Raw genomic sequence first — 18,880 nt, 5'->3', positions numbered from 1 at the left:
TTTAATGGTTTAAATGTAGACCACTGGCATCTTTAAAAAAAAAATCAGAAGCATTGAATTATTATTATTTTAATAATATTATTCTTATTAATTTTACTTTCAATGTTTCTTGGTTTCCAGATGCTTTAATTACTTTTTACAGCATTTTTTTTGTATCTACAAACTTTAAATTCACATTGTGTTTTCTTTGTTTGTAAAGAGCTTAACGTATAAAGATTTTATTTTTCTTTACCGGCAATGTGAGACTGGCTCTTTAGTAAGTCAACATTATAGCTCTTCATTATTTAGTTAAATAAATCACAAAAAATGAGAGGTTTATGCATGACTTGGGGTCTTTTGAAATCACAGTTGGTAGGTGAGCCCTTAATGTTGGGTCGCCGACTGCGATTGCATGGTAGCCCCTAGCGGAAGGGTAGGAGGTTTTGGCATGTGTTTTGATGTTAAAATACTTATAAGATGTATTTTGACACCATTTTTGTCTTGATGAATGTGTTGTAACTGCACCAAAATGTCTATTTGTTAAAATAAAACAACTTTTAGTTGTCTATAAATCTGGTGTGCCCTCCTCCCTCAAGCGGAAGCCATATTATTTCCCCAGGAGGGAGATTTAAACCTGGAATCTATACGTCTAAGTATCTTGGGTACCAGAAGGGCCGTGGAAAAAACTGGAGCTAAAGATGCAATCCAAGCAGCTTAAAAAGATTTTGTTGTTGTAATAAATGCAGCGTTTGATAACCTTTATTGATAACTAATTACCTAAGCTGCTGATCAATTCGTTCTCCGTGATCGATCAGCAACAATTCTGCTTCCAGGGTTCACTAAATGGCTGCCTTTCAGTTTCAATCAATCTTTCAGTTAGTGTAACTCAGCAGCTACACTGTAGCTTATATTACTATGGTAACATTATCTATTGTAAAAGTTTGCAGCTCAAGCTGCTGGGAATATTGGTAAGAAATGATCACAAACAGGAAAGTGTTACAAAGATCTTGCACTACTCGGGAGGTGGGCTATAGAAAATCAAAAGATGCTCAATATATTAAAACTCATAAAAAATTGCATTAATAGTTGCATTATAAAATAAAAAAAAAGGGAGTAATTCTCTAATACTACAGAACTGACTTATTTAAAAAAAAAAAAACAGGTGGATATTGCTTGATTGCGTTTCGTTCCTTTAAATTGTTTCTCCCTATGCTGATCCAGAAATAAAATTACAGCATTCAAGCACATTTAAACAGCCACAAAGATTTGACTCTGAATAGAATTCTTACAAAATATTAAAAAAAGGAAATTATAGATGAACAATTTTGTAACATTACGGTAAAATAAAAAAGGATCAGAGTACCACCATACAAACAACTGGTCCTGCCAAAACAAAATAATCTTAACAGATTTCTACTTTCTCTCTTTTTGTTCCCACAGGCAGGGAAGCTTCTAAAAACCTATTTATTTTTTATTTTTAATCTGTTGTTTTTCTAATGTATCCGGTTCCCTGCTCTAAGAATGAGGAATAAAGTAGAAACCATCTAGGACACAGTTGTATTACTACCACTGTACTGTATCGCATATAAGAAAGAGTAGTAATGACTAGCTGTATGGCCAAGAATGAAAGGAAACATTAATTCTGTGGAACCCTGTGCTTAGAATACAATCAAAGGAAAAAGTGTGGCACACAAAAGTAGGAGGTCCTGCCATTAGCGGTGTGTAAAATACTGTTGGGTTTGAGATAAATATTTTAGACAATATTCTTCTGCACAAAGCAACAAAATAGTTCTGTTGAATTATGTATTGCTATTTTCAATGCCCCTCTTGTTTTATAAAATCTTCAGAGTTTGAATGTATGTAGAGAATATATTGATTCTTTACTGTAGCATGTCCTTACCTGAAATTGAAGGGCAAAAGCTGAAATCATTATTGACCAAAGCACTGCTAGACTTGGATTTTTTTGACTCGTATTTCAAACGATCTGAAAAAAACACGTACAAGCATTTTTTATTGTACATTTAGATACGAGAGTATTGTGTTTTGCCTAGGTGCATGAGATTTGGTTGTTCTTTACTATATTGCAGTCAAATGAAGAAAAAATAATTATTTGTAATATTTGCATCTCAAGTTTAGATATATTTTGTTGTAACAGATTTTTAAATTTCGACCTGCTAGGTTTCTCCTGACCAGCATAGCACAACAATAAATACTATACATACTGTATACATAATATACAATCCAGTACTACATACTACGGTTTGCGGGAAAGCTCCAGTGACTAAGGCTGCCGCTGAGCTCCCTCATGCTTGAGAGTGGTGACGTCACCACTATTAAGGGAGGGGGCGTGTCATTGGCTGGATCGGGGCCGTGTGTGTGTCTTTGCGCCTCCATTTTCTCTCTCCCCCCCTTCACTCCAATCTCCTCCCCCCTCCCTTCTCTCTCCCCCCCCTACCCTTTCTCTCTCTCCCCCTTACCCTCCCTCTCTCTTCCCCCACCTTCACCTGTCCCCCCCTTTCACCTCTCACCCCCTTCCACCTCTCTCCGCTCAGCCCACACTACCTCTCTCTCCCCATTGGTCAGAGCAGGGTCATGTGACACTGCTCTGGGCTCAAAAGACTCTTTCCCTTGTCTCCCCAAGCACCAAGCTTGGGAGAGCGTGCGGGCGCGCAGCGTGGACAGGAGGATAAAGATTCAAAGAGGTAACAGCGCTGAGCGCGATCAGCGCTTGTGGGGACTCAGCCTAAGGCAGAAGTACTATGAAAAGTGATTCATTAACATTTCTCCAAAACAGAACGCTTTTTTGGGATTTAACAGTGAAGTGAGTGACTGATGCTTTAAAGGAGTAATCCCACATATTCAAAGTCCTTTAGTCAATTACACATTTTACAGGTTAACTATTTCAGAACAGGTAAACTATATTATAAAAGACAAATAAAGCATACAGTACCATAAAAGAACACATTACTGCATTTTCAAAGTGACCATAATCGATGTATAGTCATACATTTCCCTGTGTGTGAAAGTTTAACTAGTTCACCTAGGAATTTAGAACAAAATTATAAACCTCCACATTTTACAAGATTTTCTCTTTAATGGGCTTATGATTTGTATTTGTTTGTCACTGATTGGACTATACTATAAATTGTCTTTTATAACTGGTTTTAAGCAGTTTTTAATGGGAAAATACAGTTGTAAAATGTAAAGCAACCCACCCAATCATGTAACTAGGCTGTCCAGCTATGTAACTGTGGCTGTTTATATTCTCAAAAGGACAGTTCCCCCTGAATTTGCATTTGTTAAAGAGGCTTCACCATACCATACAGTATGATGTCGGACTTAATTTCTCTAGTTTTAAGAAAAGATGTACAGGTATGAAAGACTACATAGAGGAATATGTCATGATGTTGCTAAATCAACTTAATGCATGCAGAAATGTCAAAATATATTGGTCTTTATGATTTCGGATATCTTTTTTAGTGTATAGCTAATAAAAATATCACTTGTGAGCACATTCACATGTCTCAGACCGGTCTCCGACCCGGCTTTTCACCATTATTTCTTAGCATATAGTGCTTCCATTGCGGCCAGGGATTCTGGGTGATCACATGCAAATGAGCACTTCAATCACTTGTTTTGACGCTCTATCTTGTTTTGTTTAATTTAAAAGTTTTTTTGTTTTTTTCTGGAAAAATTATTTACCTCGGCTCAATATGCTACAGTATTATTTAAATACTGTTTGATAGGTACTGATCCTTTTCTTCTATTTGAGTTACCCATCTTTATGTATAGATATATATTTTTATGTAATTTAGTGGTGCTTTAATCTTTCCTAATAGTGCTCACTCTCTTTCTTTGATGTTATTTCTGGCATCATCTAGGTATACCTCTTTCAAGCGCAAGGAGAAAATCTCTATTTCTCTGAAGCTCCCTCATGAACTCTTCGTTCTGTAGGAAGAGAGCAATTCTTTCGTCTTCCAAGTACTGCTTTAACTTCATCTCCTGCTCCATGGACCTCTGTTCTTTTTCGGAACTCTCACAATGTGAAGCAGAAGAACCACTTTGTTGGGAACACTAAAAAATAACAAACAATGTGAGGGGAGTGTTCTATGTTACAAATGTCATCAATATGTTAGCAAATTGAAAAGTTCAGTTTTAATGAAATTACGTTCAATTCATTCTCGTTCACACAGATATTGCTACTCCAGTATCTAAATTAGAAAGATATAAAGATATACATACATATGCATATATATATATATATAGACATGCAGATGAGCATACAGCTATATTTGCATATATATATATATATATATATATATATATATATACATACATACATACACATATACACTGTTCGTTTTGTTACAGCACATCATACTCATTTTTAGTTTATCTCAACTATCAGATAAAGAAAAAATGGCTACATAAATAAGCATACAACAGACGACAGAGAAGCCCAATGCTACATCCAACATGATAGAAATATACAGTAAAATACTTATATATTCTCTTGAAAAAGAGTCATTTAGTTTAACCCTTTGGCCAAAGCGTTGTAAGCTTGCGAGCCACGACAAGGCAGGCACCCGTTCGCAAGTCCTAACACTACCAGATAAAATACTAATATACCTCTATTAGGATTAAAATTCTCATTTACCTCTATTAGGAGTGAGAAAGACCACATTGGATCTATATCCAGTAGAATGAAAGGACCTACTAACTTGGGAAGTGGGGAAGGGCGGGCTTAAAACCTGGGAAGGAGGAGCCACTAACCCCCAACAGTTTCAGCTTTTATCTGGTAGTGTTAGAACTTGCGAACGGGTGTCTGCCTTGTCGTGGCTTGCAAGCTTACAACGCTTTGGCCAAAGGGTTAAACTAAATGACCCCTTTTCAAGAGAATATATAAGTATTTTACAGTGTATTTCTGTCATGTTGGATGTAGCATTGGGCTTCTCTGTCATCTGTTGTATACATATGCCACGCTCAATAGCATTCAATTTTGACACTTAAATACATACATATATTTTGTGGGGACTCAGGGGTTCCCAAAAAGAGCTTGCTGGGGTTTTGTGCTCTGTTTACATAAATAAGCAGTAATTTCACGTTTGAATCAGTATTTAGATTCAGTTTGAATCTGCAAATTATATATATATATATATATATATATATATATATATATATATACACACACACACACACACACACACACACACACACACACACACACACACACACACACACACACACACACACACACACACACACACATATATCGATCTCTATCATTTCCAACTAGACCATTCCCATTTAGGAATTTGCGTCCCATTACTGCTAAAGAATTTTTTATTCCAAGGTCTGTTTGTGACGCAGGTGTAAAAAGACAGTTAATTCTGGACTCTGGACAATCAAAATACATGAATAGATTGGAATAAAAACAGTGCTCTTAAAAACACATGTTCCAGTGAGTGTGACAAAAACACTTTCACTGGCATGGTTAGCGTGTGGTAAGCCATTTCCATCGTCTTTCAAAGACTGCTATTTTAATAGTAGTAGCAGCAGCGTAGTTTACAGTTACTGCTGAAGATTAACCATTTCCCCACACTGTGCTTGTGATCTGTGGTATTTTTTCAATCCACCAAATGGAGAAAAAAACATACAAGACACATGAGGCTAAGCATTAGTATGCTCCTGATGTTATGAAAATATTGTCTTCTTTCTATTCATAGGAAGGCAATAAAGTTTGGAAAGTAAAACTATCACTCTGCTAAACACGTGCAGTGAAGCAGCTATTCTTCCAAGCCAAAGGATAAGGAAATTAATCATGCTATGGCAGGCTCTAAATTCACTGAGATGGCTATTTTTAGATGCTATATCAGTGCAAATTAAGAGATATGCACCCTCCAGTTATAATCAATTTCCCTCTGTCACCAAGTCAGAATAAAGCATTTGGGGTATTATTATGAAGATTATTTAGTTGTTGATAAACTGTGCTAGTTCTCATAAACTGTGCGCCTAACTAGGTAGTTTATCTCCTCCAGCTTGTCTCCAAAATTAAAATAAGATTATGGATTCCAATCTAGCCGTACTTGAATGAATCTTTGGGCCTCATGCAGAGAGCAGCGCTATGCAGAATTGGAGAGGGGGAAAATTTTTACCTTTTTTGGAGAGTTTTTATGTCCATATGCAGAAAGGGCAGAAAACTGCCTTTCTGCATATGGAGAGTTTCAACCAGCGCTATTAGCGCTGTTGAAACTACTGGGGAAAAAAATCGCGTTTTTTTTTTTTTTCCCTCTCCACCGGCCGCGGAGCGCCAGCTGCTTGGTGGAGAGGGAAAATGTTGAAAATCGCGCCATTTTTTTGCCGCGAACAGCCACTAGATGGCGATCGCGGCTCTCTGCATACGACAGAGAAAAAAACTGGAGAGAATTTAAACTCTCCAGGCGCGCGGCGAATTTGAAGGGGGAAAAAAAAAAATGGCGCTTTTTTTTAAACTTGCCGGTTTCTGCCTTTCTGAAGGCAGAATCCGCCAATTAATGCCGCTTTCACTTTTTGCGCTGCTCTCTGCATGAGGCCCATTGTCACCTGTGTGTTTCTTCACTGGCCCTTGAAACAAGCTGGCCATTTGAGCAAGTCTTGTCTTGAATTAGCAAGGTCGAAGTGTTCTCCTAAAAGGCAACTGCAAATCATTTAGACAGCTACTTTGTCATGAAGCCATTATCTGCAGCTAACAAAGATTATCGGCAAAATATTATGTTAAATAATATTTTTTCAGTTATGACCAAAAGGTCAGTATTTTCCTGGCAAGTCTAGTTGGGATTTTATTTATTGTGGACCAACATTGTCATCTCAAAACACAATAATGCTGTGCTTGAGATTCGTGCAAAGATATATATATTTTAAATTGTGAATACCAATCTCTTTAAAACTGCAGTTCAAACTATCGTTCAAAATAAATAAAATTTCCCCCATTCAATATGTCCATCAATACAATCTACACACTGACAAGTGATTAGCTAAGTTGCTGATCGATCCATTGTCCTGTAATCGATCGATGAAATTCGGCTGGGGATTCACTAAATGCATCTTGGGTAATCTACTGCACAGACAGCCAAAGTTCTGAGTTAGATCATGTGACCAGGCACAGGGCCGCCAACAGGGTAGGTCTGTCGGGGTTGGTGTCCCGGGCCCGGTGAGTCGGGGGGGGGGGGGGGCCCGGCCAGCCGGCACTGCAAGTTGGGCCCGACCTCTGACCAGGCCTGTCTGCCAGTCCGCTCGCTGCCGGTCCCCGGCTCTCCCTTAGCAACAGCCTGCATGACTCTATCCCTCTGTCCCACACTGACAGCGCCGGAAGCGCTCTGATGTCAGCACTCTGCTTCCGGCGCGCTACGGCATGAGAGGGAGGCCTGTCGGAAGCTCGGCGTGGGACAGAGGCATGCATGCTGCTGCGGAGGGGAGAGCCGGAGTCCAGCCGCGAGATCACCGGCAGTCGGGCCTAGCCAGTGGTCGAGCCCAACTTGCAGTGCCGGCTGCCGGGCCTCCACATCCACTGGACCCAGCCTGATCATCCACAAGGTAAGTCTTTGTTTTATGTGTATTGTGGGGGTCCTTTTAATATGTATTGTGTGGGTCTTTTTAATATGTATTGGGGGACTTGGGGGAATTTTTAGATGTAATGGGGGGGGGGGGCATGGGGGTATTTTTATATGTATTTGGGGGTATGGGGGTATTTTTATATGTATTGGGGGGCATGGGGGTATTTTTTATATGCATTGGGGAAGGTTGTTTTTTTATATGATGTGTATATGTATATACAGTGGTGTGAAAAAGAAAGTACACCCTCTTTGAATTCTATGGTTTTACATATCAGGACATAACAATCATCTGTTCCTTAGCAGGTCTTAAAATTCGGTAAATACAACCTCAGATGAACAACAACACATGACATATTACACCGTGTCATGATTTATTTAACAAAACTAAAGCCAAAATGGAGAAGCTGTGTGTGAAAAACTAAGTATACCTTATGATTCAATAGCTTGTAGAACCATGTTTAGCAGCAATAACTTGAAGTAATCGTTTTCTGTATGACTATCAGTCTCTCACATCGTTGTTGAGGAATTTTGGCCCACTCTTCCTTACAACGTTGCTTCAGTTCATTGAGGTTTGTGGGCATTTGTTTATGCACAACATTTTTAAGGTCCAGCCACAGCATTTCAATCGGGTTGAGGTCTGGACTTTGACTGGGCCATTGCAACACCTTGATTCTTTTCTTTTTCAGCCATTCTGTTGTAAATTTGCTGGTGTGCTTGGGATCATTGTCCTGTTGCATGACCCAATTTCTGCCAAGCTTTAGTTGTCGGACAGATGGCCTTACATTTGATTCATTATACTTTGGTATACAGAGGAGTTCATGGTCGACTCAATGACTGCAAGGTTCCCAGGTCCTGTGGCAGCAAAACAAGCCCAAATCATCACCCCTCCACCACCGTGCTTGATAGGTGGTATGAGGTGTTTGTGCTGATATGCTGTGCATTATGGCCAAACATCTCCACTTTCGTCTCATCTGTCCAAAGGACATTGTTCCAGAAGTCTTGTGGTTTGTTCAGATGCAACTTTGCAAACCTAAGCCGTGCTGCCATGTTCTTTTTAGAGAGAAGAGGCTTTCCCCAGGCAACCCTTCCAAACAAACCATACTTGTTCAGTCTTTTTCTAATTGTACTGTCATGAACTTTAACATTTAACATGCTAACTGAGGCCTGTAGAGTCTGAGATGTAACTCTTGGGTTTTTTGCAATTTCGCTGAGCATTGCACAGTCTGACCTTGGGATGAATTTGCTGGGACGTCCACTCCCGGGAAGATTGGCAACTGTCTTGAATGTTTTCCACTTTTGAATAATCTTTCTCACTGTAGAATGATGGACTTTAAATTGTTTAGAAATGACCTTATAACCATTCCCAGATTGATGGGCAGCAACAATTGCTTCTCTAAGATCATTGCTGATGTCTTTCCTCCTTGGCATTGTGTTAACACACACCTGAATGCTCCAGGCCAGCAAACTGCTAAAACGTCGGCTGATCAATTAATCAAGGGCATTTGATAAGCAGCACCTGTCTGCTACATAGCATCTTAATTCCTTTGGCAGCAGTAAGGGTGTACTTAGTTTTTCACACATAGCTTCTCCATTTTGGCTTTAGTTTTGTTAAATAAATCATGACACGGTGTAATATGTCATGTGTTGTTGTTCATCTGAGGTTGTACTTACCTAATACTCATTCACACATCCACACAATGGCAATCGCATCAAAATCAAGGCATTCTTGAATTGTGAATCAAGATATGTGGTTTACTTATTCGGTGCCCCTGTGGTCTATACTACTGCTGCGGCACAGTTTATTCGAGCATTTGCCCGTTCTGTGCCGCAGCAGTAGCCTGGCGCGCGCCCGAGTGTGACGGGTGCACGCCGAAGCAGCGGAAGAGCGCCCTCCGATCGGGGCGCTCTCCCTACCGCTGCCGGGTCCGCCGGGTCCCCCGGAACCCCCTGCCGCTGTCCCGCGATCGCGGGACACCAGGGCTCCCTCGGGGAGCCCCTGGACACGCGTGCAGGGGGCGCACGCTCCCGATGACGCGTGACCGCGCGTCTATGACGCGCGGCACGCCGAGGGGCGGCCACTAGCAAGCCGGGAGATTTCCCGGCTTGCGGTACCGACCACACTTCAATAAAGTGTGTCGGTAGTGTATGTGGGCAAAACCATGAGAATGATAAAAGAACAGCTGAGTCTTCACAGGTCAGCTATCCGGAAAGCATTTGCAGATACGGAGGACAAGGAGGATCTTATCCACCAACCTGTGGATAGACATTTTAAGGAGAAAAAACATGGACAAGCGACTCTTCGCAGCATGGCTATTGTCCACACACGCGCGTGCATCTGGAAGAGGAGACAACCGGAATAAAGTACTCCTATAGCTAGAAGCTAGGATGATCTATAGCCTGGACACTGAGTCCTCGAGGATTAAACAAGGATTTCAAGCTAAGCTGTTTCCTATAATGGACACTCGCGGATTCAGATGCTGCTGACAATAGGATTATCCATTTTCCACAGCAGAACTATTGTGCATCAATGATCAGATGGTTGCCAATCTGATCTACATCTTGGAGAAGGAATTCTCCCAGGAGTCAGATGAGCACCAGAGAAGGGCACTTTTCCATGACTTGACTATGTATCAAGAGGACTATGTTTATCAATTAATCAGGGTGACTGTTCCTTATGTGCAATAGAGACAATTACTCATGATGTGATACAGTATGCATGTACCTTTTTGACTCATTGTGACATGTTCTGTGGGAGTTCACTAATCATGATCATTACACCACTATGCTTCACACATATTGACATTAGTTTTTAATGCATTATACAGATACGTATGTTCATATTAGTGACCTTTTGATACCCTTTGGGTTGGATATTTGCATTCATATGTTGTGTGGTGACTTAATTAGGCTCACTGTGATACTGCCCCCTCTGGCACTTTCAGTCTGGACATTATGTTAATATCCCTCCGACATCACGTGATCAAGCGACGTCATCATTATGTGTATACATGTTAGTTCCCCTGCACCATTTAAAGCACTGTAGGGTGTTTTTCACTAGGTGTTATGTTTTTTGGCTTATCCGCTGTGTTTATCACATTTATAGCTATCAGGGCTCCTTCACTTTGACCCAGATGCCTTAAGCCCGGATTAGGAGTCACTGACAGCTCATGCGCGGGTGATCAAAGACGGCCGCGGCGGCTCTTTGTTGCCTAGCAACGCTTGTTTGCAGCCTCGCAATGCACAATTCAGACTGCAGCTCATACAGCAGTGTCTTTAACCTTGCTGCGCATGCACGACGGGGTTCACAGCAACATACAGTACAATGGCTGATCAGTTTGAAATCCCCAGGTAGGCTGTTTAGGCGGGCTTTTGCCAGGTTTTTTGATTAACTAATTGTTTTATTGATTGCAATTACTGTTGATAATCAACACTTGTTTGAAGGAGTATATATGTGCACACTGTCTTCCACTCACTGTACCACCTTGAGAAAGGTCCCGTTGTGGGTCCGAAACTTCGGTTTTGTTGTGTCATTTTTCTCAATACAAAAACTTGTTTACCTACTTACCTGAGTTCTGCCCTTTGATTTCGCGTAACATATATATATATATATATATATATATATATATATATATATATATATATATATATTGGTTATGGTATAGGAGATGGTGCTCACACAAAAAAAAATATATATATATATAATGTATATGCAAAAACAAAAGAAAAAAAAGGCGCACTCCTAGTGTATTAAAGTATAAAAATAATTTATAGGACTGAAACATAAAAAAAACGCACTCACAGAGTTCAATAAAAAGCATGTATGAGATATACTCAATCGCCAGAGAGCTGCACGGGTACACGCCAAATGTTCCGTTGGTGCCTCCTCTGCTGTATCCAGTAGTTTAACAGGATGTGTGGATGTTCCAGAGACCGGATGGTGTCATCACTCTGTGTCCCATAGAGAGACTTCCTCTACACTTCCTTCTACTGGCGCTTTTAATTGATGCAAGCGTCCAACGTGCCTCTTGGTGCATGCGTGGGGTGAGTGAGGAAAAGAGGGAGTAAGAGTAAGACGCAGGGGAGAGAAATACATGCGAGGCGGGAGAGTGAGGGGGCAGGAGGGGGTGGGTGGGGGGGGGGGGGGGGAGGAGAGGGGGCTCGTGAGGTGTGAAATGGGGTGGGGGGCTCGCAATACCGCCGACACGGGGGAGGGGGTGCTGCTTTAAATATTTGTCTTGGGCCCCACGATTTCTGCTGGCGGCCCTGACTGGGCAGGCACTAGATTCAATTGGTTTACTGCTAGAGGGGGCAGGGCTCAAAAAAGGTGATGCTGTTTCAGAAGGGGAAGGGGTTCCGACTTTGTATATGGTTGCTATATGAACAAAAAGTATTTTCTCATAGTACAGAACTGATTTATTAAGAAAAAATACACATGTAGGATATTGCTTGAACTGCAGCTTTAAGAACTATGCCTCCAAAGAACCTGTACAGAGTGCTAGATCCCAAAATACTTTTTTTGGATAATGATCCTGGAATTTAAAGTTATTACACCATTTGTAATCACCCAATTGAAGTCTAGTCTCCACTACCATTAACGAGCAGCATTAGGGAGTACAAAATGAAGAAAGTTATTCATCTGAAAATGATCCACTTTCCTCACCTGAACACTGTCCATCTGCTGGGGTAAAATGCGAAGAAAGTCATCAGGCAGGTTGCCTAATAAAGGGGGATTCCAGTTTCGGTAATGCTTCTGTACCTTAGATCCACTTGAAACCTGCACATCAGTCCTTTAAAAAAAAACAAAAAAATCAGAGCATTATTAGTATGCAAGTAATATTCAAAGGCAGGTGTTTTATTGTATTGCATTCAAAATGCAATTTCACTTAGTCCAAAAATGCTGTTTCATTAATTTTTACTATCCATTTTCATCCTTGCCACATATTTAATTGTTTCCTTATTTCAATAGTTTGCATCTATGTTTGATGCACTTATCCCTGTCTTCGGATATGTTATTTGGAAAGTGTTGCATACCACATAATAGCAGTTTTTTTGTTGTGAAATATTTAGGTAAAAAAAACAAGTTTTGACATGTAAGAACTGTTTAAAAGGTAAAATAAAAATCCTGTTATACAGCAAGTGTTTTCACTTTAAGTTGCGTAGTGGGGGCTGTACGTTTAATATCCTGTTATTTTTTGGCTACTGGTTCTGGTGAAAGAGGTACTCAAGGCCCTCCGAGGATAGATGAGAACCATTTTAAGGAACCTCTTATTAGATGGAAATATAATTTAGAACAAATAAATACAAACTGTTGTTATCAGTACAGAGTAGCACAAATAATGCAATGGATGGCACTCTTTTTAAGCCGTTAAGCCGCTTTACCATCACAATGTGTTGCCAGACCTTTATCACGGAGTGAACTAGAGTCAGAGAGTTATTGTCAGTATCCGGGTACTCCGCGGTTCCAGATACCCCTACAGGTAAAGTTACCAAGTTTAAATCTCACTCCTTGGCAAACGTAATGGCCAGCAAATCTGAAGCCAATAGGAGTTATTTAAAGCCAGTCTAAAAACTAGGAAGTAATACTGGTAACTTCACTGTTCAGTACATCAGGAACCGGTTTAACTCTGGAGGACCCCTGGTTCAAATCCTGTAAAAAAAGGGGCATTCGTTTTAAAAAGTACCCATTTCAAATTCAGGCACAGGTAAGATCACAAGTAAGGAAAGACTGATCTTCTACTCATAAATTATTGTCAAATTCCACTACAGATTGCCAATAGTCAGTGAGAAAAATCATCAATTAAAATTTTCTTCAATTGAAGGGGCAAAGCAGCACTCCATGGGACTTGTAGAAAAATCACTATTGAAGTGAAATCAACGTCTGGGTTCCCAACTTTGACCTTTATCAAGATGATCTGATCTTGACAAAGGTCCAATTTGGGGACCAAAACGTTGATTCCCCTTCAATAAATTGCAATTTTTCTACAAGTCCTATGGAGTGTACCTTAAATTAAAGATTCAAATGTATGCCGATTAGACTTTTTGACGCTGGGCGTGCACCCGAGGCGCTTCCAACTACAGGAGTACAAAGAGTGCACCATTACTTCCCTATTTTGCAGTGAGAGTCTTGCACTCAGTTTAAAATAAATAACTATACCTTTAATATGGCTTTTTCCATTAATCTTTTTACAAAGTTTGAAAGATGACCAAACACAATGCTGTTGTCCTGATCTTATCAGCAGGCGTTGCTTTAGTTCAAAGGCACCAGTAGCACCATTATTCTGAAGGGTTCTCCAATTACTCTAATGACTTCATATGATCGGAATGTGGACCACTTCATTAGAAAATAAATAGCTGCAGTTCTGTAAAATTGCAGCAGATGGCACCTTTGTGTGGCTATATAGATAACCACAAAGGGGGCGAGTAAAAATGATTTGCACGCAAGAACTATATGACCAATTGTGCCTGGTTGCCCGTTTCATTTGCTTTTAGTATATATTTTATGATGACGCACATTGGAGTGTGCATTGTAACACTTGCAGCAGCATTACATGGCACCTTTCTATCACTTGGACACTCAGCATCACATACAGATGCAGCGGTCGATATTAGAACATTTAGCTGGGTTATTCCTGCGCTATGCCGCGTGGTGGACCGAGATGGTCCGTTGCAGACATAAGGGCTCATCAGATTAACACAGCAGGGGTTCCAGCTGTGTGAATCCTACTTGGATCTGCCTGTCTGTAAGAGATGCGCAGTAAGTTATAGGCTGAATCAGTCACTCTAACTGCGCGCCTCTCACAGGTGATCGCAGGGGTTTTATTAAAATTCTAACACTACAGTATTGTAGCAGGGGGTCTCCGGAGCTGAACCGCATTGATTTAAGGTCTGGGGACCCCCTACTTCCCGAGATACAGGCCCCGTTATGGGGTGCCGGTATCTCCATGTTAAAATTCTGTGTGTCAGGTGACCGTGGGATCTAAACAAAGCAGAGGGATACCGACACCCCATAACGGGGCCTTTAACTCTGGAAGAAGGGGGTCACCGAGGCTGAAATCAACTTTGTTCAACTCAGGAGACGCCCTGCTCCCGCACGCTAGTATCAACCCCCCTCCCCCCCCATATAAAAATCATTACCTTAGCGGGTAGCTGCTAAGGTAATGAAGCTGCTTACATTTCATTTTTATTCATAGTGTGCGTGAGCAGGTGGTCTCTTGTGCTGAACAAAGTTGATTTCAGCCTCGGGAACCCCCTACTACCGAAGTTAAAGGTATCTCATGCCCAGGCGGCATGGGAGTGCCCCCATGCCATTCAATGTTTTTTTTGGCTTTTTTAAGATTAAAATTGAATGTTTTTTGGCAGATTGGCAGGATGAGTGTTGTCTGGCCTAGTGGCAGCTCATGCCCAGGTGGCATGGGAGTGCCACCATGCCAGTCAATATTTTTGGTGGCTTTTTTAAAAATAAAAAATGTTTTTATGTGGGGACACAGGGGGTGGGTGGGTTGTGTGTTAGTGGATGGGTAGTACAGTACATATTGTAATGCAACATGCTACAGTATTGTGGCTTAACCCCTTCATTGCCTTAGCGGGCATTGCATGGCTGCTAAGGTAATGAAGCTGCTTACATTTGTATTTTTATTTATTGTGTGTGTGAGCAGGGGGTCTCTTGAGCTGAACAAAGTTTATTTCAGCCTCGGGGACCACCTACTTTCCGAGATACAGTCCCCATTATGGGGTGCCGGTATCCCTCTGCTTTTTTTAGATCCCACATGGATTTTAACATGGCGGGGAAACCGGCACCCTATACCGGGGCCTGTAACTCAGGAAGTAAGGGGTCCCTGAGGCTGAAATCAACTTTGTTCAGCTTAGGAGACCCCCTGCTCATGCACGCTATGAATAAAAATAGAATGTAAGCAGCTTCATTACCTTAGCAGCTACCCGCTATGGTAATGATATTTTTTTATTGGGGGGGGGGGAGAGAGAGTTGAAAAAAGTTGATTTCAGCCTCGGGGACCTCCTACTTCCTGAGATACAGGCCCCGTTATGGGGTGCCGGTATCCCTCTGCTTTGTTTAAATCCCACGGTCACGTGGTCCACAGGATTTTAACATGGGGATACCGGCACCCCATAACGGGGCCTGTATCTCGAGAAGTAGGGGGTCCCCGGACCTGAAATCAATGATGATCAGTTCCGTAGACCCCCTGCTACAGTGTTAGAATTTTAATAAAACCACTGCGATCGCCTGTGACAGGCGCGCAGTTAGAGTGACTGATTCAGCCTCTTACTGCGCGTCTATTACAGAGAGGCAGACCCCGGTAGGATTCCCACAGCAGGTACCCCTGCTGGGTTAATCCTATGGGCCATTAGTCTGCTGCGGCAAAACTAGTGAGGATCACGGGCATATCTCGAAAATCAATTTCGAGATATGTTCGAATAACGGCCGCTGCATCTGTATCTGGAGTTGAGCATTGGTGAGGAGTATGTTTACGGCAACTACATATCTTGCAAAACTACTTTGAATAGCTATAAAGCTATATAATCTAACACTTCTGAAAATAGTGGGAGGATGTGTACTTCAGCACCCTAAAAGGACCTTCAGGGCATTGGATGGAGACTTCCTTAGAACTGCAAGTCTAACAAGGATTTTATAACCCACCACTGATCACTGCAGCTATGGAATAAAAACAGGAATATTTTCATTACTGTATATTCTGTGGTATTTGTTGTTTTTCTATTTGCAGTTCCTTTAAAGCCTACATTTTAAAAGCAAAAGCACATTGCAAGTTAGCAAACAGCTGTTAAATGGTCAAGAATGTGTATAGCTGACTATGTGCTTTCACCTACATAGTCAAGAATGCATGCATGTATTTACAGTACATATATCTTTATTTGTATAGCGCCACCCATGTATATAGTGCTTTACATCAGTAATGGATGTGACAAAATATTATGAGACAGCATAGGAATAACATTTAAACTTAGATATTTGTTAAATTCCTCTTTTACATTTTAAAATGCCATTATTTATATCCATTTTTTTAAAATAAACACTGGGCTCCAGTGCCAAAATATCTGCAGAGATATTGGATTACTTACCTTCAACAAAATCCACTGTTTCCCCCCCGTTTAATGATTCAAGAGTATTCATTTACTATCATACAGAGAAATACATACATCTATCGCACAGTTCGGGAAACATTCACTTCCAAAATGTCGATATTTTAAAGTTAACAAAAAATAGGCACTAGCTATAAGGATTCATGTATCTTTACATATTTATAGTTATTTATTGGCATATAAAATAACAGGAAATCAGAGGTGAATGTTGACAAGCATTAGACTTGATATAAAATTACCACAGTTCTGTCCTTCTGTCTTAAGAAATAAAATTATAATAGTTCTTTTTAAAAAAATGGCTATTGATGCTTTAAATGTGGGTGCATATAAAGAAAGACAGTCATTTAATATAGTAAAGTAAATACATATTATGTACGCTGCTGTGTTTTATGTGGGGAGTAAGAATACTGTACACGTATATATCTGTCCAGGGAGTTAATTTACACAACATACCGAGGTGGAGGAGTGGGCGGGGTTTGTGGATGTGATCTGTCAAATGAATGCATGTCATAAGTAGGAGGGGAATAAACTGGAGGAGGCTCCTCATCAGAGCTGTCTGGTTCGAGAGTTCTTTCCAAAATCTGTAAATGCAAATAACAATAGGTCAAAAGAAATAGATTGCGGTCATGCAATAGGCTTTTATCACAAGGGCTAAGATTGAATTGCATACACCAGGGTTAAACGGGGTAATAGTCTAGTTTGGTTGTCTACTTACATAACTGCAAAACAAGGCAAATAATACATTGTATCGCAGAGTGACACCAACATTTTGTAGTCAACTGTGCAGTCATCACTTATTTTTCAAAAGACAATTCGGAGGATAGGTTGGGAATAGACATGCTCACGAAAAATCTTCACAAGGCTGGGGCTATGTAGAGAAATCAGGCGTGCTATCTAAAACAATACTTATTTCCAAATGCCATATTAATTACATGCATACTAGTGTGACAGTAAACGATGTGGCAAAACACATTCTGGGTCTGAAATGACAGCATTAGATTTAAAAATCAGTCAACCTCTCACTGTAATATATTAGAAAGGAGGCTACTCTTTGCAGGAAAAAAGAAAAAAAAAACTTTGTTGTTCACATTTGTATTCCTACTGTACCTCAAAACAGCTATTGGCATTTTAACACTGTAAGATGACTGCACGGTGCTGAAATACCGTGAACTGTTTTGCAACTTAACTTGGAAACATATCATCTTGCTGCCTCAAAGCAAACAGAGCATTACAAAAATAACCAAGGCCGTGCTTATAGTGCGCGCGACGGCGACGTACGGATGACATCACCCGTCGCTGCTAGCAAAAGTTCCAATTCGCTTTCTGGCAACGTCGCGGGCGACCAGGTCTTTGATTGGTTCAGTCTGTCACATGTGGCGACAGCCTCTGAAAAATCAAATTTGACCGGCTTCAAAAATTCTCACCACCAGCGTCGCACTTACTATAAGCGAACGCGACAATACATTTGTTTTCCCGCGACGTGTCGCCGCCACTATAAGCGCAGCCTAAGACATACTGGGGGCAGAGGAGAAGGAAATATAATAAGCTCTGATAATTGGTATCAGAGCTTAATCAGCATTTATCTGAATAACCGTTAATGCTCATTGAGCTCCGTGATTTGTGAATCCCCACAAAGTGTATTCCACTTGTGTTGTTATCCTAGAATGGGTTTTGTTACATAGAAAAATATACAAAATTGACACTTAAAATGATTGGGGGAAAAAAAAAAACCAAAGCTTCACATTCCCTTCATCTGCAATCACAAAAGCAAAGAGATATCACTCCTGAAATGCATCATATATTACACCATATAGATTTCACGATTATAGTGTAAAAATATATTCAACTATTGAGGACAGAGTAGCAGGTGAAAGGTAATATTCTGAGTTGGGCTGCATTAAGTCATTTAATATCATACTGAAATAGCCATATCCTCTTAAGTATAATTTCATTTGTATTTTCCCATCTTTTTAAGGTTTGTTTTTTGTTTGTGGTTTGAAAAACAAAAGAGGTATACAATATGAGTCACCACACAACTTTATTCAGCCATGGCACCTTAGAAAACCTATTGTGACCATGACACACCTAGGGGGTATGTATCATGTCTCGTGGCTGCATAACTGTTGCAAAAAATAGCACAAGATTTATCAAAGAAAAAAAAAATCAATGGGATGCATCCTTTTGATAAATCGGGT

General features: G+C 40.6%; 1 protein-coding gene across 2 annotated transcripts in view; it reads right to left on the bottom strand.

The window, feature by feature from the left end:
• Positions 1 to 18,880, bottom strand: part of CUEDC1 (CUE domain containing 1) — a 128,162-nt gene that overhangs the window by 28,842 nt on the left and 80,440 nt on the right. For both annotated transcript variants that reach the window (XM_075589539.1, XM_075589541.1), the window contains 4 exons: positions 17,139 to 17,266; positions 12,232 to 12,358; positions 3,867 to 4,053; positions 1,880 to 1,963 (listed from right to left, as the gene is read on the bottom strand). In XM_075589539.1, the coding sequence (XP_075445654.1) occupies positions 1,880 to 1,963; positions 3,867 to 4,053; positions 12,232 to 12,358; positions 17,139 to 17,266 (526 nt within the window). The remainder of the gene's footprint in view (positions 1 to 1,879; positions 1,964 to 3,866; positions 4,054 to 12,231; positions 12,359 to 17,138; positions 17,267 to 18,880) is intronic.

This window comes from Ascaphus truei, chromosome 3 (genome assembly GCF_040206685.1).
Source record: "Ascaphus truei isolate aAscTru1 chromosome 3, aAscTru1.hap1, whole genome shotgun sequence".
Taxonomy (NCBI): domain Eukaryota; kingdom Metazoa; phylum Chordata; class Amphibia; order Anura; family Ascaphidae; genus Ascaphus; species Ascaphus truei.
This window is presented reverse-complemented; position numbering and strand designations above follow the sequence as displayed.